Source organism: Musa acuminata, chromosome BXJ3-8, assembly GCF_036884655.1.
Source record: "Musa acuminata AAA Group cultivar baxijiao chromosome BXJ3-8, Cavendish_Baxijiao_AAA, whole genome shotgun sequence".
In the NCBI taxonomy this organism is placed as follows: Eukaryota; Viridiplantae; Streptophyta; class Magnoliopsida; order Zingiberales; family Musaceae; genus Musa; species Musa acuminata.
This window is the reverse complement of record NC_088356.1, coordinates 46,337,833-46,365,794: the sequence shown is the minus strand read 5'-3', so window position 1 is coordinate 46,365,794 and position 27,962 is coordinate 46,337,833. Positions and strand designations below refer to the sequence as shown.

The 27,962-nt window shown below is 38.5% G+C and overlaps 2 protein-coding genes across 4 annotated transcripts; both read right to left on the bottom strand.

Annotated features, from left to right (window-relative positions):
- Nucleotides 1-8: 8 nt before the first annotated feature.
- LOC135646109 (protein farnesyltransferase subunit beta-like) lies at nucleotides 9-14,012 on the bottom strand. 3 transcript variants are annotated; one of them, XM_065165271.1, is made up of 14 exons: nucleotides 13,645-14,012; nucleotides 12,347-12,433; nucleotides 12,117-12,222; nucleotides 10,861-10,896; nucleotides 9,753-9,835; nucleotides 9,604-9,657; nucleotides 6,827-6,878; nucleotides 6,636-6,700; nucleotides 5,705-5,761; nucleotides 5,528-5,600; nucleotides 2,387-2,473; nucleotides 2,132-2,312; nucleotides 1,356-1,462; nucleotides 9-742 (listed from the first exon to the last, which is right to left on the bottom strand). In XM_065165271.1, exons 1-14 carry the CDS (start codon nucleotides 13,989-13,991, stop codon nucleotides 506-508), a joined length of 1,572 nt encoding a protein of 523 aa, XP_065021343.1. In that variant the 5' UTR covers nucleotides 13,992-14,012; the 3' UTR covers nucleotides 9-505. The 3 variants fall into 3 exon arrangements, 2 of the variants coding, with proteins under 2 accessions (XP_065021343.1, XP_065021344.1); XR_010498960.1 differs by having other exon boundaries at nucleotides 514-742; nucleotides 2,132-2,308; XM_065165272.1 differs by lacking the exon at nucleotides 2,387-2,473.
- An 11,457-nt stretch (nucleotides 14,013-25,469) lies between these two features.
- On the bottom strand, nucleotides 25,470-27,703 carry LOC135644566 (BURP domain-containing protein 12-like). Its single transcript, XM_065162255.1, has one exon. It carries the CDS (start codon nucleotides 27,661-27,663, stop codon nucleotides 25,720-25,722), a length of 1,944 nt encoding a protein of 647 aa, XP_065018327.1. The 5' UTR covers nucleotides 27,664-27,703; the 3' UTR covers nucleotides 25,470-25,719.
- Between the last annotated feature and the right edge of the window lie 259 nt (nucleotides 27,704-27,962).

Below are 27,962 nucleotides of genomic sequence, written 5' to 3'. Positions count from 1 at the left end.
CATGAAAGTAGATAATAAACAAAATCAAACTATCAAATCTTGTTAAAACATACACTTCATCATGGATGAATATAATGTCATGCTCGACATTGGAGCCACTGATATTAATGTGGAGGGTTCAGGCTTGGTAATTCAACTACAACAAGAATAGCAGTGCACGTAGGGGGCATGATAAAGCAATGGTTAGGAACCTATGCTTTCTCCTCACCCTATAAATCCTTGGTAATCAGGTGCAGATACAATTAGCTACTTTTCCTCCGTGCCCGAGGCTTTCTTTTGCTGTGGAAAGCCATGACATGCAGAATATTAACCATCTCATACTTTTGACTAGGAAAAAAAGAACTCCACTGCTCCTGGTACAAGAATCGATATCTTTATAAGTAAAGAGAGACCATTCTTCCGGGCACGACGAGGAAGCACGACTCTGGAAGGATTGCTTGTACATGATAGTTGGGCTCTTCATTATATTGTGTGATGCAGAGGTTTGAAGGGATAACCTTGACGATCAGAGAGTTGAGAAGAATTCATGTGATTTGTAGTATTTATGGAGAACAACATTATAGAGAGGATGGACTGGCTCCAACAGGTTAGTGTAGGGACCCAACACTGCACTCGTTAATGGAGGTCCACCATCATCTTTTGACCAGCTATACTGAGACACGGACAGACCACTTAGGCAGTAGCATGAGTGGTAGAAGTCCCGCTGCTTGCCAGGCTTGTCCCTGAATCCTCCCTCAAGCACCTACAGATGCAATGCTTTAAGTGTTTCAAATATTGGAAAGATGAACAAGAGACGCCAGTGAACACAAGCATATGGTAAACAAAACTATGCAAGAATTTGCGCTTCTGATAACATATGAAACAAGGCCGTCTATACTATCATCACAACCATAAAACTAGAAGAACCTGCACAACTACTAAACAACCTGCACTTCCCTTCTATTTAAAAGAAAATATCACAACGCTTCCATAACTTGACAAAGCTAAACAAACCCTAGTTTATTCTTGACAGAATCTCCCAAAACATGTTAGGAAAAAGAATCAGAAAAATAACATGCAAAAAGATGATTTCAATTTCCAAATTTTGCACAAGATATAAAACCATAAATTAAATCCTCTGTACCAAAAATAGATGGGACACTTGCTAAATCCTAATGATGAAGTTGGACATGAGGCTAATTGCTGATGATTTTCATAACAAGGACATGTTAAGAGTGCGATCTAATTGATAAAAACTTCCCAAGTTCTATAACAAAAAACCTTAAAATAGCTCTTGAATCCCATTATGCATTAGTTTTAGAATTAAACTTTTGAATAAACTGGATACAGAGTTTTCTTCATTATCCAGTACATACCTGGGAACATAGGAGTATATATTGCTGCAAAGCGATACTATGGAATAAAGGGCCACATTCAGTATGTCTTCCTATAAAAGAAAAACCAAAATCTGAAAGTTCTTCTCCTGTTTCAAGATCATTCCACTACCAAGTCAGCACACCAAAATGCCAAGTAAGCAAAGTAGTTTAATGAAATGCAACAGCAAATAAAAAATACAAAAATAAAGTATCAGTACCTACTCAATTGTACAGAATATATATGATTCATACTGATGAATGCAAGTACAGCCCCTAACAGAGAAAAAAAAGAAGAAAAGAACAGGAAGGGAAATCATGGCATGATCAGCAGAACATAATTCTCATTTCTTTCAGAACTCTCCTGTATGAAAGAATACTACGAAGGATTTTGAACTAGCACAGTTCACATTCTTAGTACTCATGCAACAGACTGCATATGCCATATGCTAAATATCTCCAGTTATCAGTTGATTACAAACAGTAGATAATACAAACATGCCAAGATAAACATATTATAACTTGTTTCATTATAACATATATTAACAGGATCCCCATATCTCATTAGCAATCTAATGGTTCAAGTTAGCTCTAATTAAAAAAAGTTGATTTTGTCTTTGGTCATCATTATATAGCTGGCAGTTAGATAACCAGGCATTTCTGAATCATGTCAGGAAAAAGAATTATATACTTACATAGCCTTTTAAAGCATTCAATTCATATGATTGAAGCAGTTACAAATAAGAATGCTTGCAATTTCAACAGCTTTATAAGTCTACCTTCATTTTCAGGATGAGAACTCCCAGCTCTGCATAAGTTTTCATCTTGGCCAGTTTCCTCTGCAGTGAAATTACATGATTTCTTACACTCAGCAGATGCCTGCACTCCACTGATAAAAGAGGACTCCAGCTGTTTGTGAACAATCGGCAATAGCCTTTGTGCCAAAGCAAGAACACCTCCCTAGTAAAATTTAAAATTTTAACTCTAATTTGGATGATTAAGAAAATAACTATAGAAAAAAGAAAGATAATTACTTGCCAAAAGGAGTAGCAACCGTCAACCAACTTATTTACTCGCCCTTGAAAGCCACACTCCACTCCTTGACGAGATGCTACCCAGTCCTAATTATACATCGCATGTAGACACTCTTAGGACCCCAAGTCTAGAAGTACAACACAAACACCAAACAAATAGGCATCTTGCAATAGAGAATTCAAATCAATTTTCATAAATATCAATGACAAGTGATGTTAGAACTTGCAACTCAACTTGCTGAGCGCAATACACTGGATAACATCTTAATCAAGGTTTTTAATTCCGAATAATACTGCTCGTACTAGGAGGTACATATTGGTCCGCCAGTAGACCGGTACATGGATCACCCGCTACCGAGCAATACCGTCAATTGCGGTTGTTTCCACCCCATTACCACCCGGTACCGGATGGTATTAGCCAAGGGAGAAGAAAGAAGAGGAAGAAGAAGAGGAGAACTTGGAGATCCGGTGTCGCTCTCCCTCCTTGTCTGAGGCGGCGACGTCTCCTTGTCGCCCTTTTTTTTGCAGGGAGAAGGAAATGGTTTCTTCTTCCCATCTTCTCTCCGCAAGGGCAGAAAAGAGGCAACATCGCCTTTTTTTTTCACTTTTATATATATATATATATATATATATATATATATATATATAAGTAAAAAGGCAATGTCACCTCGTTTTTCTACCTGTGTGGGGAGAAGAAATCGAGCCATGCACCAAAAAGGGCGACGAGGGAGTCACCCTTTTTTTTACTTATCTATATATATATATATATATATATATATATATATATATATATATATATATATATATATATATATATGTTTTTCTATTTACTCCGAGCGGTATACCGAAATATACCGCTCGATATACAGTATCGTATCGTACCGAGCGAATCTTGAAACTTTGGTACAGTACGAAATTTCAATCCTTAATCTTAATCAACTACAAATATATTCCATTCATTTAAAACCTTGATAAATAAGCATGCTAGTCATTGCACAAATATCCAACACTCTTCTGTTACTAAATGGAAATTATAAGTTGACCACAGAATCAACATCCGTTTGCACTTACTATCAGGGAACCATGTTCAACTACCAATAAACAAACATATGTTAAGAGATAATGCATGTTTAGGAATGGATGATTGGTTAAGCTTTATACTTGTGTATAGATTAACAACTTGATATACTAGAACAAGATATACCACATAATTTGCAGGGAGATTCCTCATCCTCTGCTGCATAATAAAAAAATGTAGCTTCTCATTAACCAGAAGCCTTTGGGCCAGCAAATATAAGCTTCCTTTGTAACACCCCGATTAGTCCCATATCAAAAGTGAGTAAGACTAAGATTGACTTATAAGAGTCTAATGAGTGTACTATCAACCTTAACTTAAACATTTTGGCTAGTGGTTTAGGCCAAACGAAGCTTATAAGCTAACTAACCCATCAGGCCTGGATCATAACATTTGGTATCAGAGCCAACCTAGTATTTGGGCACGATGAGAGGATTCGAATAAGAAAGGACTACCTGGATGGAGTCAGAAGACTCATCATGGTGTGGAGCCACCACTAGGCTACACCTCACATGTGGTTTGATCTGGGCTATGCTAAGCCTTGACGAAAGCATCAAGCTCTTGAGTGGAGGAAATTGTAGCACCCCAATTAATACCACATCATAAGTGAGTAAGATTAAGATTGGCTTATAAGGGTCAGTTGAGTGTACTACTATCAACTTCAGCTTAAACATTTTGGCTTATGGTCTGGACCAAACAAAACTAATAAGCCAATTAACCCATTAGGCCTGGGTCGTGACACCCTTGTTTGTAAGCCTACATATGAGATGATATTCAAAACTTGGTACGCTAATTAGTTTTAGATTCAGACTTTGTATTTAGCTTGTAGTTATTACAAGCTCACTCGCCTAGCTGTGACCCAATAAACTTGAAATTCAAAGCCTATCTTCATTCACTAATAGAACTTAAGGCATACATAATATCCTCACAAATAGAAACTTAACATATGCATGCTTAGCTCATCCATATGCAGACCCAGAACAACAATAATAACAATGTGGGTGTGTGTGCACTACATGCCAGTCCATCCCTAACCAAACTTCTAGTAGTGGCATGGGCAGTAAATTAGCGTACCAAGCCAGACCTTTGCATGAACAATCTAGGACAGGTGTCATGGCATGCATGTTAAAATGATAGATACAATGCTGTGTCATTATATGCAGCAGCATCGCAACATATATGCAAGTGAAAAACAATCTTAGACACTAGTACATCTGATCGGCTTCAAGTTATTAAATGCATTTAAGATTATGCAAGTGAAAACATCTACAAAATTGCACATGCACAAATTTACACAAGTTTCGCATATACATATAAATACATTTAAAACTTTTCATCCGCTAAACATCCCAATAAGACACCATTTGACGTCAGAAAAGTTCCATTCTTATCAATTTAGGTGTTTCGCTCCATTCTAGACTTACACAGATGAAGTTAGTTTTGCTTTTGAACTAGGAAATGGTACTATTGACTTGCTAAATTGCAGAAAATGTAGGAAGAATTGGATGAAGTTAGTTTCGCTCCATTTCATGTGTCCAAACTCATGCCATTGAGTAACACATCTGCCAATGGTATAAATACAACATAAGCATAATGACAGTAAAACGCACTATGCCTTGAGATTCATTTATGCCAAATCCAAAAAGTACAGTTTCATCATGAATTCTTATCATAATCTTTTAAATGTTTGTTCCAGTTATTTATTAGATACTTTGAGCACTTGAAATATTGAAGATGCCAGTTACCAAAACCTTTGGCAGTATGAATTCACAATTCATAGGCTGACATATTTAAAAAGTACAGTTTCATCATGAATTCTTATCATAATCTTTTAAATGTTTGTTCCAGTTATTTATTAGATACTTTGAGCACTTGAAATATTGAAGATGCCAGTTACCAAAACCTTTGGCAGTATGAATTCACAATTCATAGGCTGACATATTTAAATTGTTGATTAACCAAAAACTTGGAACCATACTGAATTTACAATTCATAAGCTTCTGGATTGAAATATATAGGAGCAGAAATTAAGGTAAAGCATCAAGAGCAAATGAGAATATCCTTACAACTAAACTAGGCAAATCCAGCTTATCAGCCTCATTAATCAGAATCATTGTGGCCAGCCCACAGAATGTGTACCTTTAAGAAAAAGGAACATTGAGGGCTTGTAAATAATTCTTTTTCAGAAACTTTGAACCCAACAATGACAAAGCAAAAATAGTAATTGTTTAAAGAAAACATACCCCCCATGAGCTTCTGAACCAGGCTCCCCAGCAATACCGCCTTCATATGTTTGACAGCTGAAATTAACAAAATTTTGATCGCCAACTACATTTCAATATGCCGGGGGCAAACAGTAGTAGAAAAAAACAAGAAAAGGGTTTGTAGTGAATATGAAACTGGTAAAATATTTCATTGTAGTTTACATGCGACAATATTAATTGTGCATCACAATACTCATGATTCAAAAACAATGACTTTTTCATAAAGCCTTTGTAATTTAGGAGGTCTACATGTGCTAGATCCTGAGATAATAATACACTCTGAAAATAAAAACTGAAATGCAAAAGGCCATTGCCTTGAGTAGCTACTCTTCAGAATGGCTCATTTACCCAGTGTAACAGAGACCAAAGCGCTCATAACTCATAGCTTCCTTTGCTGCTAAAACTTCTACCTCTAGTCAATAATGTAGTTCTGCTTGTTTAAAAGGTCAAGCACCACTGTCTCGCAGAAGTTCATTGAAATTGTAAAATCAAAAGCATTTAGAATTTAAATGTAACCTGTTATTGATGCTTAGAGACCACTGCTAAAAGTTTCTTATAGCATATCAACTATTTTGATTAAATATCTCAAAGTTTTCTAAGATCTGGTATCGGTTTGCTAGCATGATTGATGACATGATTGAAGAATGAAGGCTTACGACCATGTCCAAGAAGCATCCACATTTCATTTCTTGGATGCTTTAGGCTTTCATCATTTGTGGCCTCTATGGTAATATTAAGGGGCACAAAAGCTATGCGGAAAGCTCAGTCGATACTGTAAAACCCTAAAAGAAACCCCCATTGTGTGCACCATCATATAAAGGCAATGAAATTTTTTTTATGCTATATATTATTGAAAATTTAAATTATAGGAGGCCTTAAATTCTCAAAATTTCCAGTTATAGGGACCAACCTCAAAATATAATTTCCAAGATCTGTTACCAGCTCATCATCGAGAACATTGAGAATACTAGCAACCTGGTTTCACAAAGAATTGAAGCAACTTAAATAAAATGGAGTAAAATGACAAACATGCTTCGCTCATCACATTCTTCCAGCTTCTAGCATATATTAACAGAAATATGAACAAGAGGGGGAACTAACCGAGATTGCCGTATAGCAAGCACGAACGTCAATTTCACCGCCATTATGCATTCTGAGAAAATTAAAAAATGTGTATCACTAGAAAACCAAAATAATCAGTAAAACCTTCATATATTCCAGTGAAGCAAACAGCAGGTAAAACTGTTCATTGCATAAGAAAAGAGGATCCATTTATATGATAATCTGATAAAAAAAGTGACCGGATAGACAGTTCATCTTAAAAGTATATATAATGTGTCCCACAAGTTCAGCATGTTTCCTGGACTAATATGTTATTAGAATGTGCATGAGATACAGTTCAGTTAAGCTCCAATACATTTAGGCCAAGGCCTTACATGGATGTCTGTCCATTGTTTCGCTAAAACTTTGGAAAACATAACATCAGAATATCAGACTCTAAAACTACAAGACGACAATGGTTTAAGTCATCTCAAAACTATCTCAAACGAGAACCTAGATACAATGGAAACAATCTAAAAATATATTGAGAAATTTCTTTAATCTGACTCATTTACAACTACCCGTATAATTTGATTTCCACCAACCAGGGCAACTTGAAAAGAAGTTTTGAAATAAGTAGTTAATAGATTGCCGAAGCACCACACGGAAAGGTCAGAACATTATAGGGGCAACCCAAAGCATATAAGTAGAACCAACAAGGATATAAAGTCCTGATGCAATGGGGTAAAATCTATGAGAGTGGATGGATACAGGGATACATCTGCCATTTCTTGATGTCCAATAGAGGTAAAGCAACACTATGTCTGAAGATCAGTAACAAGTTCTCCTTGAGTAAGAAAGACCCTACTTTCTAGTGTTGCTCACAACCACTTTCCAATGTTGCTAGCAGCCTTTGATTTTTCATATCTCTGAAACCCAGGAATTCAATCAACAAAGATGCTAGATATCCACATGTCCAATTAATTACTACCATAGTCCTTAACAACATAGTTCATCTCAGCAAATTTACAAATAAAATCATGAAAAGATATGGAAAACCATTAATCATCAATGTGCTATAAACCAAGGTTCGCAATACCGTACCGTACCGGTATTTCGACCTGAGCTCGGTACCGGTACGGTACGGTATACCGAGCGGTACACCATACCGAGCGGTACACCCAGGTGTGCAGAGTACTGTAGCATTGCTACAGTGCTACAGTGCACTCGGATCAGTAACAGGCGGTCTGCGTACCAACAACCTGTCGGACCGGTATGTACCGGGCGGTACAGTTTGGTACGGCAGACCCTGCTATAAACCATAAGAAATGTTGTAAATGAATGACATGGAAATTTTAGATACTACTAACCTCTGTTGTATCATGTAACCATGTAAAAATAATGTCAAGCAACACATACTTATACCTAATATGTTAATGCAGATCCTTGCATACAATATCTCTTTAACACTAGGTCCCACTTTATAATTAATGGTACCAATATCTTTATTTGATCTCTCCAAGAAGAAGGTAACACATGTTGATGTATCAAGCAACACATGTTGATGTAACCTCCCTGAGAAGAAGCTCATAATTGCTAAGACTGCATTTTGCATTCACATATGTATGTAAGATCCCACTTTATAGCTATATCACTTTGATAGCCTGTAACTTCAATCAGATGATAAGTTTTTGCTCTCTATTAAGTGAAAGAACTTGTAAATATGCAAGAGGCTAATGTAAGTGCTATTAGTATGTTGAACACATTGAAAAGACTACAAGAAGTGCGATATTAGGCTGGCCCCATTAAAAATACAGCTAAAAATCAGTAGGTTCATATAACTAACCCAGACTGGTCAACTAAATAATCAAGCTCCCAAGCAAAACCAACTTGTGATGCAGACTACAGATCATGATATAGCTAACGATCAGTAGGTCTATGTGACTAACCCAGATTGGTGAACTAAATAATCAAGCTCCCAACACAAAACCAACTTGTGATGTAGACTGCAGATCATGATTCACGATTGAAGTATATTCTAAAAATATACATGCTCTTTGATAATTACGATTATAAAGACTATGTCCCCACAGTCTGCATGGTACCAATAGATATAGTGCACCACAATACTTGGGCGATAGAGATTGAGTAAATCACATAATTCAAATATCTTAAACATATAACATCAGAGTTTAAATTAATTGGATGTTCTTATAAAGAGAAAACAAATTTGAATATAAAGGCCATTAAGCAATCCATTTTGTGCATTTATCATGTCATGTAAAATCCAAAGACAATCTCTTTTGATGCTAAAAACACATATATAACACTTTAATGTACAGGTTCAACAATGAACAAGCAATATAGTTTACAACAATACTTAGGAGAGAGAGTTTGGGTGCCTAAACTACTTGATCCAGACACTGTAAATCACATAACAACAAGACAATTCTTTTAGATTTATCTCAATTCATATAATTGGAATTAACAGTAGAGGATGCTATATCATTTTGCATATTCTTCCTTTCCTGTAAAGTCCATGTTGTTGGCATCATATTTTTGACGCTTCAGTCTCAACATATACAATCCAATCATTGAATCTCTGTGTACATGATTGAGATAAATATACGTACAAAGGTGTTACTAGCATAACATAAAATAGCATCCAGAAGTGAAATGTTGACTTAGCAGGGGCTTTTTAAGACAAGACATTGGAACAATAAGAAAAACTATGATTACTCGATTCATAGTCCAATTATTTCTTAGGCATAAATCCGTCACATATATTACTTGCATACATCCAAGTATGATTGTGAGAAATTATAAATGAATTAAACCTGAATGCACCTGAAGAATCTTTCATCTGCAGCAAAAACTTGAGCATATTTTCTCTGAGCACTCAAAAGATATTGAATCATGTAAGATTCTATTCAAATGACAAATTCAAACATAAAAGCGACTAAAGATGCAGAGTTAGATCAGTGACCTATGTATAGATGACAACGACATCTCGCTTCCCAAAGTAATAAGTGTGTTAACAGCAGCATAAGTTGTTGCAAGATGAGGCATCTAACAGAGCAACAGATTTAGTAAATGTCAGAAATTCTAAAACAATATGATGATGCTGAAAATAGAAATTTGCACATGAACTTATTACAAATATAACCAAAAGATCAACGATGAGTCTCAGAAATTGTAACAATGAGTCATCTGTTTCAAATTCACCTCATACAAAGAAACAGTGACCAATTGGCTAAAGATTGCCTAAAAATCAACTGAGTCAAATCTCACTAATAACTAATAAATTGTTGTGGGGCAAAATTTTCTCCTTGACCCTGTAGTCTTATGCTAATAGAGTTTGTGAGATTTAATTGATACATTGTGGAGCAACATGGAAGCCATAAAGTTCCCTACCTCAACGCGTGAAGACGAGAAGAAAGATGGAATAAAGCTGAAAGATGTGGCCCTGCAATAGGATCCAAGCCCGTCCCTTGGGGATAATGTGAGTTTGAAGCACAGTGAGTTGTTTTCCTTTTTTTAAGTCCTCTTATTGTCATAAACAAAGCTGGGAGAGTCCTTAAACTATTAGAATTGATGTTCAGAAAATTTTAGACCTTTCTTCAGATAGATTTATATGGGATTCCAAAATTTCAAAAAACTCTTCCATACATTATCTAAAATACTATACAAATCCTCTCTTTTCTCTCTTTCACCCTTGGGAGGCCAACTATCCTTGAACTGAAGAATAAACTGACAAGAGAATCACATCCTATCACTTTTAATCCCTATGTCACCACAGTCTTCTACACCTATCTTCTCTTGAGTCACAGCTTCCTATGCTAAGTTGCTATTAAGATATTTTCATGAATAGAGAAATTCACACAATATTCAGTACTTTCCAGACATTATATGCTCGCAGGCATAAACAAATTATTTTCTCTAGTGCAACTTATAACGTAGTTTATCCAATCACACGTATGCTTAGCATACGTTGATTGCTTAGGACGTTACCAGTGATTGTACACACGACAAACTGTCACAGAGACAAAGGCAAGTTTTAATAAAAGAAGCAATTAAAATAAGAAAGAACAAACCTGCCCTGGTCCACCACCATATCCACCATTTTTGTCCTGTGGGATTGCAACAAAAACAATTTCAATTCATACTTCAAAAGTAATTAAATCATCCACAATGACAACTCTTCAAGGACATTGCGCATCACACTAAACAAGGCATGGAACTAGACAAGTTAAACATCACCATAACAATCAGATTATAGTAAGCTAATTAATATTTCACCAACCATTAAATTGTAGTTGTACATAGCTACCAAAGAATTTAATACCATTAACTGAATATTAAAGCCAATATAGGAAGAAAAAAAAAATCTAAAAAGGAAAAGTACACTAGCATATAACAGGTTTAGATTCTGCAGAACCTAAAAAAGAAAATACAATTTCCCATACTAAGGAAGTGAAAATCTACAGAATGAACACTTCTAGAAGACAATTGCAGATTTAATATTTCCTTTTCTGAGATTAAAGTACCAAATAAAAAGGTATCAATATTACTTATACTGAAGGCACGAATGGGTAAAGAAAATTTTCTTTTAGGATTTGCTAATTATAGCATGGAAATAAGAAGATATTAGATGAGATACAAGAGAAAAACAAGGGAGAAATACAATACTCTGGCTCAAGGATAAATTTCAAGAAATGAGTGCGTCGTATCTCCGTACATCTCACATGTGGACAGTGCAATCACACCAACCAGAAAAAGAATATGGTGCCACACCAACCACAGTATCACACAATGTGGGGAAATACATGTTCATTCGTTCAGCCATGTTTCTAATCCAATTCTTTCCTTCTTTAAATGGACCCACCACTAGAAAAAGAAAAGGAAAATTTATATTTTAAGAAATCATATTCCTTCATTTAAGATCAATAAATCATCCTTACATAGGTTCAGGAGAGCATGCACTTCCATTTTTCATTTGAGGGATGTCCTCCATCAGCAAGATATTCGGTTGGGATTAGTTTTCTTTCCTGCAAAGTTATCTTCAAAATCAAATATATCTTCTCAATTTTCTTCTTCCTTTTCTTCATCTTGGACTATCTCGGTTGGTGAAGTAGACTTACATAAGATAATACCATGTTGCAACTTGTTACATTTATAAAAACCCCATAAATTATCAAAAATATTCTAAATACAAGTTAGACAAAATAGCTCCTGCATCATGCTTTACAAATAAGAATTCTTGGGGATCATAATCAATGGTATTGATACATAAAAACTAAAGAAATGAAGGCAATGTGCCAAAAAGGAAGGCTTTGAATAGAATTTAGACCTCACAATGGGACAAAAATTGCACCACATTGTCTTCAAGTTCTGAGTTGACAGATTCTCCCATTAAAGTGATTGAGTGAATAATCCAATAGCATAGCCAAGGACGACTGCACTTATCAATTACAAAATAATCCAAATCGATATAATAAGAAATAAAAGCCATAAATTCTACTTAAAGATAAAATGGCTATGTAAAAAACACATTCATATATATATTACCAAAAATCTTACTTGGCATCTAGCACATGATAGTTTGGTCCAAGTTGCCTGAGCCCTCTTGTTAGAAATTCAATGTGTTTGTCACGCCAAAGTTCTAGCCTGCACATCTACTGATTTAGTTAAAAGGTTCGACCAAACTTTTTTTAGACTAAAAGATCAATGAAGCACATTCAAATGGAAGAAACAAACCTTGAAGAATGCAAAAGATTGATAAGCATTAAACAAGCATCAATTTCCTTAAAAAAAAAAAAAAGATGGCCATCCTCAATTTACTTAAATAAAAAAGGAATGAGCAGAAAAGGAGGCAGAACCATTATGTACATTAAAGTGTGCCAATTCTCTTTAGAATATTTACATTACAAGTAACTCATATACGCACAACACATACTCATAATTAATTCCATTCTCATCTCTTCCATTTCCATCAAGTAAATCACAGCAGATAAGTGAATTTCAGGTGTACAAGCAATTCGCTTGGGAAGCATGAAAATTTTCAAATAAAGGCAGATCATGTTACAGGCAGGTGATACGAATTTCTTTTGTTTGCAGGTGAGCTTCGTGTCAAGCACTGGCAATGAGAAGCTAAATTTACTAAAAATGTCTATGGAGTCTATTAGCACGATTTCTTCAAACCTTTAATACAAACAGAGGACAACTACATTGATTAATTTCCATCTCATTATGATATAAATCGTTGCCAACAAGATGCCTTTGGTTATTTGCGTCAGTATTCTGGAATATAAAAGGCTAAATAGAATAATAATGTTGGTATTACTATTATGATTCCTAGATTATATATATACACGCACCATTTGATTGGCCAAGAACACAATCCTAGTGAGCTTGTCTCATCGAATCAGGAAAGGAGGAGGTCTTTACCTCATAAATTTTGACTTTCCATTCTTGTAGTTCAAATTTCTTCCCTCGCAGACAACCCTACCATTTTGCAAAGTTTCTCTAATTATATTTAACTTTAAGAACATGCATAATGTGAACTGCCTTTGCCTATGTCCATTGCTATTTCTTATGCACATACCATTTTCTCGTTAATAAATCTCGAACACCAGAAGGCACCACAATTTCCTATTTCGCGTAAGTGGAACTAACTCAACGAGAATAATCTAACTAGTCAGTTTCCGAGCAAGAAATACGGCGAAATCGTCTCTTGTAGCTGTTCAGCGTGCGAGGGTTAAAGACTCAGCAGCGGCTGCACTTTCTCGAACAATCAGACCCGTCGGAGAAGAAAATATTCGACATCGACAGGAACGAAATTAGGGTTTCCCAGGAGTGATCGAGGGGGGAGGGCTTACGTGAAGGACCGGGTGTGGGGGGCGACGCCATGGAAGAGGCGGTAGATCCCGTAGACCTCCTGCTCCACCCTGAGCTGTTCCAGCTGCGTCGTGGTGAGCCTCCCTTGCCGGTCGGAGGGAGACGGCGGCGGGGAGACGGAGGAGGAGGAGGAGGAGGAGCGGTTGGGAGAAGACTCCATGGGAGTGGAGCTACCGCTTCTTGGAAGACCGGAAGAGGAACAACGACCGGCGGCGGCGGCGGCGGCGGCAGCTTCTCTCCTCGCTTCTCGCCTAGTGGTAGTAGTACGAATCCGGCGATCTTTTGTTTTGGGTGCTGCGCTGCGTCGGTGGGCGATGCGGAGCGGCATCACACCCGCTTTTGCTTTGCCTTTTGCTTGATACCGCGTTTGATACCTCGCATAAAAAGAAGATGACCGCATAATTTCTTTGTGAGTTTTTTCTATTTTATATTTGTACATTTTAATATTATATCCCTCCAACTATATTCAAAATCCTCCATATATATACATATACATATATAAAAAATAAAACTTTATAAAAATTAAAATTGTAACTATCAAAATCCTCCAACTATATCAAACTTTGTATAGTCAATCTTTCGATGCCATAATCATTTTCCAAACGAACTAAGCTTTGAATGATGAATCTAAATTAGTTGCATATAATTATAATACTATTTGTTTCCATTGAAATTCAAGGTAAGGGTTTGTTAATGTTGGAGCGTAATATTTATTTCCGAACTTGCTAATTTATATTAATAATAGATATAGAGTGTTTTAGATATCTTTATTTAAAATAAATGCATTGAGCATGAGGAATGTTTTGCTCGACTCGGATGCATCAAGCCCTTTGGTGCATATGGTTTGGATGAACGCATCACGTGCAAGAAGATAATTTGTTCGTTTATGGCTCATCAAGTTCGTTATATTATATTTCCGAACAAATGTATCATATGCGAAGGAAGGCTTTTTCTAACTAAGGTGCAGCAAACACTTCACTACTTTAGACGCCTGATTGACTATACTTTATATCTCAAGAAAACTGTTACTGTAAACAATTATAAGTCGTGGTCTTAGGGTCGATGCGACTTGGTTCGGATCCGGATGATGAGGAATCTCCCTGTGACGTTTCTCGAGACTACGAAGGTGGCCGATTGCGTTGGTCCGATCGGGACGAGGTCACCGTTTCCTCCGGGAAGGGGTTCATCGTCTGGGCGTTCAGTGGGAGATCTCCGTCTTTGCACCTGCACAAAGGTCGGGTCGAGGGAGCTCGGCCCGACCCCTCCGACGATCAAGTTAGTGAATAGTCGCATGAGTTTTTTTTATCTATGTTAGTGTCCTCTCCTCCGCCTCTTTGCTTCCTCGGAGCGCGAGGGTTTTTATAGTGAGAAATTACTGTTGCCTGATGCACCTACTCGCAGGGAGTAAGATCGTACTTATGGTAGCGTCTGACATCGCTGTTGGCGTGGCGTGAGAGATCGAGCCTGAGCATGGTGTTAATGTGCCTTGGTAGGCGTTCCGATCCGCGTTGACTAGGTGCTGTCACGCGAGTCTTATCGCAAATATTACTCTCATAAAAAACGAACACTATACTTGATTAAGTTATTTATCCTATTTGTCCTCCACGTGTTACTATGACTATCAACCAATTATTCCGTCTCATGTATAATCTTATACATTGTCTATTCAAACAAATGTAAGCATTCGAATATCTGCATTTATAATTATTATTTACAAACATTTGCGACCAATCAAATGCCATCCTAAATAAAAGCAAAGATTTATCGTCGACGAACATTACAGATAATAAAAAGATAGTGAATTTATAGTAACAACCTTATGAACCTTACAGATTATTTATATCACAAAGCGGGATTAAAAGTAACGAAATAGACCGTGATGACATTTCTTATGGTGATTTTAATAGCTCATTATGTCTTCTATCTTATTTTGTGGTCACAGAAATGGATTTGTCATTAATTTACCTAAGGTGGATGGATTGGATCAATGCTTAGTAACATTTTTTATGTTGATCATTCACACTCTTAGCTTAATAACAGTATATCAAATTAATTAATTAATTAATTTATTTTTATATGGACGCTGCTATTTTATTGGATCCGATTAACTATCCCAGCCACAAGTGCCATTGCAACCTTATAAGCTTATCGGATTCGGATTCAGGTTCGAATTCGAATTCGAGTTGCGGTCGTACGTCTTGCACACGGCCACGCGACCCGATGCTCTTCTCACGACGGCTATTTAAACCCACAGCCCACCCCGAGCTTTCATCATTTCCACTGTTCTGCTCTCGGCGAAAAATCCACCTAAAACCCTTGTATGCCCTCCAAACCCTAATTCTACGATTCGCGCGTCGTGCTTTCTCCCAGTTCCATCGTCTTCTTCTGCATTACTTTGGCTTGATTAATCGTTCGGGTTCTTCACGCGAATCTGTAACTCGTGGATGGATATCTCCTGCAATTTGCTCTTTCTTCCCGAGTTTAATTGGCATTGCCAACTTCGGCACTTGATTTGATCGGATTTTTCTTTTTGTCGTGCGGTACACCGTAGGTAAACTGATGGCGACTTGTATTCTTCGAGATATCTGATTTCTTTATCAGGATTTCGGTCTCAGTGATCCCAGATCGAACATAATCGAAGAATGGTGCGAAGAACAGTGTTGTTTTTTTTTTTTCCTTGATTTCATTTTTCGGCGATCTTTGCGGAATGTGCTTGCATAAGACTAGATCGTCTTAAGGTATCAATCGACCATCATTAAATGATTGAAGTGTTTATGGTAGCGCAGATGGATAATGCTAATTCTTATAATAATAAGCATGCGATCTATGTATCCCCTGCATGACTGGATTTCCTACCGGTCATTGCATAAAATTGCAAATCCGTTAAGTAATGGTTCGGTCGTTTGCTGGAAATGGCTGAATCAGAGCCCGCCGTGAGAATATGGAATTTATTAAGGTTAATCGGCTTAGGTCTGGTATCATCGGCATATGCTCACAACGAAGGCGGTGAGTTCAAAGATAGGACTCCATAAGGAGCACCCCTCTAGACACCAGGTTCTTCGCATGCTTCTAGCAGAAATTTTGGTGGGAGATGAAACTGGCATGATTGTCTTCACAGCCAGAAATGAGCAAGGTAGTTATATGGAAGGGCATTTTATTAAGATATGGTTTGATGGATGAGATTCAGTAACTCCACATGGATATTTGCACATATAATGCATGTGTCATAAGCTTCCATTGTATCTTGATGACATCCATTTCTAGTTCATAGCTTATGGTCTTTACAGTTTCAATGTGTGTATATATTTACAGTGAACGTGATGACTTAATACTTCACTTTGAAGCTGAGAAAGTAAAAAATAACTGTTAAGCAACAAGAAAAGAAGCGTGAGACACTTGACATAGTGTTGGTGATGCATTTGGTTTAATAATTTTTGTTTATATATTCCATTTTGCCAAACTATAATGATAAGTTTTGTTGGAGCTGTTTCATGGCGGGTATCATTAATTATCATTCAAGAAATGAAGAGGAATATTGGTGAGGGGACCTCCAGTTCTGATAGCTTGCTAAGTGTGGGGTCTAATTCATGCACCAGTTTTTAATAAGTTTAGTTAGATTTATCACATGGAAGGTCAGCATGAGATATTTGGAAAACATGTGGATTTTAACTTGATAATGGAAGTGGTACTTGCAGAATCTTTAGAAATGAGATGATGTAAAGATCTTACATAAACACTATTTCATGATACGAATTTGTCTTGAATGTCATTATGACATCATACAGATTGTTCTTATATGCTGCACTTTTTCGAAGATGATACCCAGCTTTCTGTTGCCTCTGGCTTCATTCTGTTGTAATAATTTTCCCTAGATTATTTAGGTTTTTTATATTTCAACATATTTTTTTCTGCTATAATTTCTTTTGTTTGCATCAAATTTTCCTATGATTATTTTATCAACTCCCATTTTTAAATTTGAGCATTGATAACTTTTTTATGGCACTAATATGGGATAGCTTTGCTACAGACAAAATTGATCACTTTGATAATTGGCAGCAACTGCTTCTAAGAGACCTATGATTAGACATTTTATGCCAAACCAGAATATGACTCAGTTAGTTGGCATGACCTTGTGCATCTTCTTGGTATATATAGGATCCTAACTGGAACACAGAGTCTATATAACTTGGTCACTTTTCCTAGAAAAGGTCAAAGGATCATGGGAAAATAGTATATACAAATCTGAAAACTGTGTTATTTTTGTTTAATTCTGTAGCTTACAGCTTAGGATATTGGCAGTACTAGTCTTGGATCATCAGGTGGAAGTTATAACAAAGCATGCAAATCAATTTCTATGCATCATTTATAATAAAGGATATAAGCCTGGATGTAATACTTTCTCTAAGTTTCGGTACTTTACTTTGTTTACTATATCAACAGTTTATAACAAAACATGCAAGTCTATTTCTATGCATAATTTATAATAAAGGATATAAGCCTGGATGTAATACTTTCTCTAAGTTTCGGTACTTAACTTTGTTTACTATATCAACAGTTTAGATTTTCTTGTTCTCGTTTTGAAGTTTTCAATTTTAAGCTTGCTTTTGAGCATAATGCAATTTTAAGCTTGCTTTTGAGCATAATGCTCAATTTTGGGGATTCACTAGGGAACTTTTTATGCTAGTATTGCCATTGATGTGAAATTCCTAGTCTGATAGAATATTTCACTCAGGCCTATGTTTTCAAATCCATGTAACATCTGGAATACAAGCAGATGGTTATGCTATCTTAAATATGAGAGTCTAGGGAATGTAAAAATGACAAGATCAATTTGATGTTATTCTTATGATGCATTTAATATTTTAGAACATTTGAGGTCATAGACATGCCAGTAGGGCTGCCGAAGGTCTATGCCTTAGTTGACTGTTGAGGAAGGGACTCATAAATACAATTGTCTATAAACCTAGGAATAAGAATTAAGATGAGAGGTGAATAGAAAGGGATAACTATTAAATGTATTTAAATATCTACTCTGATATAGCGATTCAAGAAGGAATTGAAATATGTTTAACTGACTGTCAGTTGATGGGCGAACAATAAAGCTGCTGATTAAGATTTAATCTCTCTTTGCCAGCTACGATCATCCATCAAGCAGAAAAGCATGCTGCAGTTAAAAGGCATGTATGATTGATGATGTCTGATTTATAAGGTGGAAATCTCCAATTGTTGATCATGCCTTTTAAAAATGGATTTGAAATATTTGTGAACTAGTATCAAATAAAGACAACGGACAATATTGTTATGAAATAAGCGATGACAGGGTAGAAATTCTTTTTTATCTGTTTCAGTTTTCTTTCAGACCTGTAATTGGGTTAGCTACGTCTTAGACATCCTTTGCCTGATATTCGTTGAGTCATGTATGCTGTTATTGGAGTACTTAATTTGGAAATTTGTAAACACAGTGGATTTATGATGACAGATACAGCTGTAATACTTGAGAATGCAAAGATTAACATGTCTAAAGGATCAATGAGGCTTGCTATCAACAAATGAGGCTGTATATAATCACAGATCCAGCCGATTTCATGGTGAAAGAGGACAATAATGTCTTTGATCGAATGTGTTGATGACCATCGTTGAAGAGTGTCTGAAAACTGACTGTTCTTAGGCGTGGCTTCCTGAAATGATTTTGGTATGGTTTCTCTTATTTTTCAGATGTTTTGTCTCAAGTTGCTTAGTTGGTCATTTTAAGGCAGAAGTTAATTTTGGTATGATTATGGGCAAGCTACCTTCTGGAGATGATATAAACTTGTCGACATGGCATAGCTCATTCCAATAGCGAAGTTGGTGAGAAGTGGGTAATTATTTAATATCATCATCTAGAATTGCCATATTTTTGAATATTTGTATCAGTTTAAATATGAATTTTAATATTCACACATCATCAATCTATTTCTTGCATCTTAGTTAAATTCTATGGGTTTGTTCTTACAGTTGTTCTTCTGCGCTTAATTATTTGCAGTGGCTGCTTTGGTTTACTTGAATTAACTACCTTAGGTATCAGATTTATATTTTAAAGATTGGTGAGGTTTTCAATGATCTAGGCAGTCATTTTAGTGTCACTGAGATATTAATAGAAACTCCCTTAATATATATACTATGCTGTTGGGTTCAATTTTAACTCCCCCAATAAATATGTAGTTTGTCTTTCTGGTTAATTTGCTCATATATTTTATCACATCCTGTATTTTTTTTTTTCATATTTTTTCATACATTTAGAGCCAAGTAGATAAACATTACTTTATTCATCATTTATAAATATTTATTACAATTCATTTATTCATCAAATTACAAGTAGAAAAGTAAACATAGTGATGTTAACTTCAAGAATCATTTAAGTGGCTCTACTTATCGGTAGAGGAAGGTCCGTTCTCCATTGGAATCCGATTTAGTACTAGAGGGAGGCGTATATCAAATATCCGAAAGAGCACTCCTCCAACAGCGGATGGAGAGGTTTTATCTTACGGGATGAGTTTGTGTTCTTCCAACAGCGGATGGAGGCAAACTCATATCTCATTCCCAACAGCGGATGGAGGCAAACTCATATCCCACTCCCAACATCGGATGGAGTGGTGTTCCTCACCCGCCAAAGTGGGTACACGTTCCTCCCAACAGCGGATGGAGGAACCGTCCAACCGTCACATCTGACGACCCGTTAATCCTCGAAGGGAATCACTCTACCTACTCTCGGCAGAGAAATAACATAATCTCACACTGGTCATGTCTATATCGGGATGAAATAACACATTTAAAACATCTTTTTCAAATATCATCAATATCAAATAATACAAATTAGCTCTCAATTGACTTGAACCCTAGTTCAATCGATCCAATTGAACTCAATTTACTAGAACCTAACTAAACTGATATTTAATCCTCATTTAACTAGTTTTAAACCACCTTAGACTAGTATAATTTGGATTAGATTAGGTTCAGTTTAGATTAAACTGACTTGAATAAGTCAATCAATTTAGAATCATCCTAAATCGATCTAGACTAATAAAGTCTAGTTTAGTTCAATCAATATTTGGGCTCAAATCCAACAACAATATTGAGCTAGATTGGGTCAGTCCATCTACTGGTCATGTGCATTACAAATGACTGGACATGCATTACATAAAATTGGCTCAGCCCAGGCCTATGGATTGGTCATGTGCGTCGCATGTGACCGCTCATGATGGTTGGGCTGGGTTAGCCTACGGGCCAAGGCCTGATCCGTGGGCTGGGACTGGCTTACAGGCTGGGCCTGGTCTACTGACTGGGCCTGGCCAGTGGGCTGTGGCCTGACCTATGGGTTGGGCATGGTCTGTGAGCAATTTCAATCCAATTTATATTCAATTTCATACCATAGCATATATTCACTAACAATTATATAAACAAAAGCATAATAACACATTAAAAAATAGATTGGGAGATAAGCTTTAATACAAGTAAATAACATTCTAAATTCAAATAGAAATCATACTTTCTAACATATGTATAATTTTAACATATTCTAATCAAATAAAATTTTAAATCATTCAAAATAGTACATTTTAAATTTTAGATAAAAGAATATCAAAATTTTAGATAACATATTTTAATCTAATAGAAATTATAATCCAGATGAGATTAAAGATAAGTTGTAATGCCAAGAAATATCATATATTTAATACATAAAACATGTAAATTTTTAACATGTTTAAATCTAAAAATAAAAACCTTAAACATGGATCAAAGAACATTATAAAAATTTCAACTGATTGGCTTTAATGCAATAATAAAAAAATTTGATATTTAAAGAATTGATAAATATTTTTCAAATTATAAAACTTTCAACATTTAAATAATCAAAATAAAAACTAAAACTTTTATTTTCAAGAAAGGTAGGGAAACATATCTCTCGTCAACAGGGTGTAACTCCTCGTTCCTCCCGCTGTTAGGCTCGGCTAAGTATGGAATGAACGAGAGAAATCCCTCTCCTTAAATAGGAGGATGTGAGCCTCCATTAAAGGAAATTTATTTTTATTTTTATATTTATTTAATATAAATTATTTCTATTTAATATACTAACAAATATGATATCATCCTATTTGGAATGCTTAATAGTTATTCTCTAATTCGTAATAACAAACAAGAAAATAGATTAAGATTTTCTAAATTAAATGACAAGTAAGGAAAAATAATAATTCCTAACTTAATTATTTGATTTGATTACATATTTAGTGACCAGTGGTTGTTGCTAGATTGAATGATGTTACATGTATATGTGGTTTACTGTCATGGTGGTCTTCTTGATGTTCCATTTGTTGCATTAATATGGAATAAGGATATGCCCATTGTTGTCGTGAACCATCAACATATATACTTATGCTTTTTATATGACATTGTTGTGGTACTCAGATTGTTGTTTACTTGATGAACTTTGATAAAAAAACTACTGATATTTATCCAACAGATTTAGGATATGGTTTTTATGAATACTTCCCCTTTAGGATTTTTCATTCGCCACTCCTTTACTTTAAGAGGAGAATGACGTGCAACTTAAACAACCCAAAATTTACCACTGATCAATCAAACAAATGAGAGAAAACAAGAGAAGAAACAAATAAGATACAGGATAAAAGAAATAGAAGGCACAAATGGACATGGCAGACAAGATAAATAAATTGAGCAAAAGAAACATTAAACAGCAAATAAAAACACACAAAATAAACAAGAAAGCAAGAACATGAAGAAACAGCAACCCCTTCACCATGGTTAAGTAGCCTGCGCCAGATAAGAATCTTTCTGAATTTCCCTGAGAGATAGGCTTCTTTATTTTCCGTTTATTTTGATGTTCCTTCTACATGTTGATTAATGTGTCATCGAGTGTTTTTGTGTCCCACATGTCTTGTTACAGTTGCAAATTGTGGTATGTGGAACATTGCTGTATCCCATGACTCATTGATTGATCTAGGTTCTGTCATGTCACATTCTTGTTAGCTGTATCTCAATCCACCAGTTATGTAGTTTTTGACTGCCTCATAGATCTGTTGAGCAACAGTGATCATCCTTGATTACTTTTCGCTGTTATAGTCTTTAAGCTACACAGAATGTGGACCAGTTGGGTTAGGGTGAAGCCGAAGCCGAAGCGAACCAGGTCAGTTGGTGGGTTAAGAAGCAAATGGTATAGGAAGAAATTATTAGTTCAGGACATTGTAAGAACTGGAAAGAAGAGGGTATACTGTTGGGAGCACAAGGAGAAAATGTTGGTGTGTTAAGTGGGGTGGGTGGTGAGCAAACTTTTCTTCTTCTTTTTTTCATGCTACTATGGACTTTCCTAGCTTTGCATCTCCAACTTAGTCTCTGACCTGTGGCAGCTTGTCCTTCACTGAAGTTGGAGTAATGGATGAGTCCCACCTTGGATGCTGTGATCAGATGCACATGTTGGAGGAGGTCACCTTTTAGAAGGCGGACTTCCACCTTTTAGAAGATGGAACTGCACCTTTTAGAAGGTGGAATATCTGGGTTTGGATTTAAATGCAGTTCTCAGAGATGGGCCACTTTGAGAAGCTGGAGATCAGGGTTCAGTGACATAAGGGAATGGTTACCCTATAATGGAAATGGAAAGGAAGAAGTGAAAAAAGATAAGAATGATGACCTAGAGCTCAAGACTCATGCCAATATGTCATCTGCAAAGAATTAATGTACGTAGGTCTATCCTTGCAAGAGAAGAGACATTGTGTGATTCCGCCACCGGTCACATGGGTTATGAAGGATCAAGCTTACCATGGTCTCACAGTGATTGTGTGATCAGGTTCAAGTCATTGAAACAACTTTCTACTTGCAGGGGTAAGGCTGCATGCAATGATCCTCCTCAAATCCCATATTGTGCATTGAACCACCTTCAGAATAAGATTTTCTTACTTCGGAAACTGACCATCAAAAGAACCATGTTTGAACTAGTAGCACCCCTGAGAAATGTAGGATTGTAAGCCATATGAGCATCCACTACAAGTTTGCTCTTCAGGTAATAAAAATATGATTTCTTTTGTCATCTGACATAACTTTGAGATGCTACTAAGAGAGGAATTGACAGTGATTCTTTTGCAATGTTCTTTTGATCATTTGTTCTTTCCTGTCTTCCATATACATAGTGCTAGTTCCAGTAGACTTTCATAGGATAAAACAGATTATTCTGGATGTGTTTTGAAAGATTAGTAGAATAAAATTGAAGGTCTAGCCTTTCCATATCATAGAGACCCCTCCCATGTAAGTACTGAAATCACTCATTGAAAATTTTGATTTTTGTTCTGACTCTAGCTTGTAGCATGGAGAGCCTCCTTATGTATGGAAAAGCTTAGTTGTAGACAATTCTTGTTATTTGAACACTTCACTTGATCATCCATTACTGCTCAAGTAATTAGAGACCTTTCAAAATGTATTGAAAGAACATTTTTCATGTGGGCCATGGCATGTGAGACCTTTCAAAAGAAAAAGAACCCTTGTCATCTTCCTGGTCTGACTCAGATGTTCTACAACTAATACCAATCAGTACGGTTGAATAATGATGATCCTGCTTACTACATAGAGTTGATTATTTTCATGGACAGAGTGGCACATGGCCTCAATGATTCTTGGGATGGAATTATGCCTCATGTGCTTCTTACCCTGTCTTCCACTTGAGGCCTGATCACCCTGATGGATGACAAAATAAAATATTGCTTTGGAGAAAGTGAATGTTTTAGTATTTTTAACTACTACATAACTTTGTCCTAATAAGTTCTTTGTAATGATGCCTCAACCTGTAGTATGTGGCTGTAAGTTTAGTTTTAGTGTGTCTGGATTTCACATGCCATTATGTTTTTTTGTTGAAGCCTTACCTAGTTGACAAAAGGTTGTTCGAAGTGTTACTTTAGTTTTATAATTGATGTCATGAGTCGATCCTATTTGTCAGAATCCAAGGAACAAAAGGGACAGAAAGGGAAAAAGGAGATTAGGTCAAAGTTGAGCTGTTAAAGCTGAGTTAAAAGAGGAGTAAAAGATATGATAAGATGATTGCCAAATCACCTGTGTTGTCAGTAGACTTCTTTTTCTTGAATCTACTGTGTTGTCAGCAGAGACGTTTCTTTTTAAAGGGGCTCACGATCAATAAGGTGCTTTTTTGATGGAAGTGCTCTAAAATCCAAGAATCATTGCCTCAACCGATGGTCAAGCTGGTTTTGGGAACCCTACTCACCTACGATGACATGTCTACGGCCATCTCCTTGAGGCATCTTCTGGACCCATAGAACAGATATGTGATCATATTGGCTGTAGGAAACAGATGAACCACTTTCAGCAAGGGTTGCTTGGGCCTCAGAAACTTGTTTTAGAACAGTGACATTTTACCAAGCAGACTTAGCCTCATTTGACACGATGACCTACAAGTGATGCATTGCATGAATTACACCTACAAAAAGAATTTTTAATCTTCATTCAGAGTAGGCACCATTGAGCACTTTAAAAAGGAAGCGATCGGCCCCCCCACCCCGCCTTCAGTCCCCGCTACCAAGTGTTTCCGGGTTGAAAGCTGTGCACCAAGGGCGAACAGTCTAGAATGTGTACGTGTGGCCAGGTAACAACACTGATCCCTCTTCCCGTCATTATCTTTCTTTTCAGGATTTAAATCATGAAAATAATATTTCCACTTGCAGGAGGATGACTCTGTGTAAATGGCTCCTTGAATTCGATACTAATGGTAGCCCTGAACTAAGACAAGATAGTCTCTTAGTGTCTCATGGTATTTTGGATCAAATGTGGATTTTTCTTGGAAGTGAAAAAGGCTGCATTGTGCATGAAACTGCATCAGTTCTCCAGTTTCGTGTGCACCATTTTAATTATCTAAAGAATTAACTATTGACTGCAGCTACCCACGCAACGGGATCGAACGGACCCGAGCAGATTGATGATCGATGCAAAGACCAGTTAACTGAAAAAGCTGCACACGCTTAGGGGTGTCGTGGGAAGGCAGATCTTCTGGCTGATTGGGTGGATCAATCGGCGACCGTCCACGTCATGTCTCCTTCGAAGATCCAATGGCACACCTCGATCTTCCCTGGCGCGGACCCCAGTGCCACGAAGGCTCCGTGGCTGGCGCTCCAGTCCGACGTGTCCAAGTGACAGATGGCGATGCCGTGGTTGATCTTCTCCTTCGATTCGACAGCCAGGATCTCCGCCTCGTACACCCGCACCTTTGGCACCGAGTGGCAGTAGTATACTAGGTATGGGAACAAGCTCTGGTGGCATGACACCGACTTGGTGATCTTACCGCCATTCACCCCGCCCACCTTCCCTATGAGGATGTTCCCCTTGGAGCCCGTCGTGTTCGCTGTGCTCCGCACCACCACGTCGCTTCCAAGTACGGAGACAGCGAAGTCGATCACGTCCTCCGCCGAGGTGGCGCACCGCTTCGTCTCGTCGCGGTTGGGCGCCCGCTCGCACTCGGCCACCGTGTCCGCCACCGCCTTCCCCAGCGCCGTATCAGCCGGGATCCCGAAGATCCGCCGGACCTCGGTGGCGGAGAACGGGATCCGCCCCGCGATCGAGCGCGGGAGGAAGGACCGCGGCGCCATCTTGTCCCGGATGTCCGGCATTGGCATCACGCTCCCCCGACGCAGGTCGCGCTCACGGAAGAATTTCCCCGGCTCCACCAGCCACCGGTTCGCCGGTCTTCCGCCAGCCTTCCGGAGGGAGAGGAGAGAGCCTGTCGCGGCGGCGTCGGAGGAGGACGATGAGGGGATGACGGAGGAGTTTCTGTAGGCCTTGAAGTCGACGCCGGATTTGGCGTAGGCCTTGAAGGAGGTGTTATCTGCGGCGTAGCTCTTGAACGTGACACTGTGCTTGGAGGAGCCCTCGCCATAGCCCTTGAAGGAGTCGCTGCCCTCGTTGAAGGAGTTCCCGTAGTTGACGAAGTCGGCGGCGGCGGCGTTCCCGCCCTTTGCGTAGGAGGTGAAGCTGTCGTCACCGACGTTGGACTGGTCGCGGTAGCTGGTGAACCGCTCCGACCCGGAGTTGCCGCCGTCGCCGTAGGACCGGAAGTTGTTCTCCGGCACGTTCCCATTGAACCCGTAGGAGGCGAAGGAGTCGTTAGCGCCGTTGGCGCCCTCGCCGTAGCCGGCGAAGGAGGAGCCGATGACGTTGGAGTTGTCGGCGTAGCTGGTGAAGGAGGTGGGCACGCCGTTGCCGTCCTTGCCGTAGCCGGCGAAGGACTGGTCTCCAGCGTTGGTGTCATCCGAGTAGCTGGAGAAGGACCGGCGCCGGCCGGTAGCATCGGCATCGTAGTTGGTGAACTTGAGGTCGGGGACGTTGGACTCGTGGTCGTAGGATGCGAAGTCTCCGGCACCGCCAGTGGCGGAGGAGCCGTAGCTGGTGAAGTTGGCGGTGACAACGTTGCCTTCAGGAGAGTAAGAGGCGAAGGAGTCGTTGTGGCCGGTGGAGTCGCGGCTGTAGCGGCGGAAGGTATCGACGGGCACGTTGAGGTCGTCGGAGTAGTTCTTGAAGGAGCTGCGCCCGCCGGCGGCGCCGGTGCCGTAGTCGGAGAAGTTGGAGTTCTGGTAGGAGGCGAACGCGGAGGAGTCGTCCTTGCGGGCGGCGGCGGAGTAGGTGTTGGCGGTGGCGGGGGAGCAGAGGAGGCGAGCTGCGGCGCAGAGGGCGGGGAGACGGCGGGAGAGGGCGGAGGGGTCGTCGGCCACGAGCGACGAGAAGGTGGCGGAGTCGAGGGCGGAGAGCGGGGAGAGCTTGGCGAGGAGGAAGTCTGCCTGGGGCCGGTTGGTGGGCACCATTCGTTTCCAATACCGGATCAGGGCCGCCCTCGCGGTGAAGGGATTGGCTGCAGCGCCGCCGCTGGGTGATACATCAGAGGCCGCCACGTGGGGACGGGGAGAGAGCACTCCTAAGGCAAGGAGAAGGAAGACGAGCAGAGGCGGAGTGGCGGCCATCACGGGCTTGTGGAGGGATATCTGCGTGCCAAAGAAGACCACCAAGGCAGGTATAAGTAGACGTGGGAATAAACAAAGCGCGCTTCAACTGTTTGTTCTTATGCGTGACAACTCTTTTGTTTTGACTTTGAACAGGGGTTTTCCCAGTTGGATCAAGTGAAATGGCGTCGTGATAAGTCGCAGTTTCTACCCAAATGAGGTGTACCAGGCGTTGCAGGTGCACCATTTACATTTAGTTTGCTGTCTCATTTCTTTACTCAACCCTTATTAAAAACGCTAAAAGAAGGAATTAATTGATA

Excerpts from the sequence above, each read along its gene's own strand:
- LOC135644566 (XM_065162255.1), bottom strand. The coding sequence starts at position 27,663 with ATGGCCGCCACTCCGCCTCTGCTCGTCTTCCTTCTCCTTGCCTTAGGA.
- LOC135646109 (XM_065165271.1), bottom strand. The coding sequence starts at position 13,991 with ATGCCGCTCCGCATCGCCCACCGACGCAGCGCAGCACCCAAAACAAAA. Across the intron at positions 9,658-9,752 it reads TCGTTGTCATCTATACATAG|AGAAAATATGCTCAAGTTTT; the intron begins GTCACTGATCTA and ends TTGAGTGCTCAG. Across the intron at positions 1,463-2,131 it reads TTCTCATCCTGAAAATGAAG|GAGAAGAACTTTCAGATTTT; the intron begins GTAGACTTATAA and ends ATCTTGAAACAG.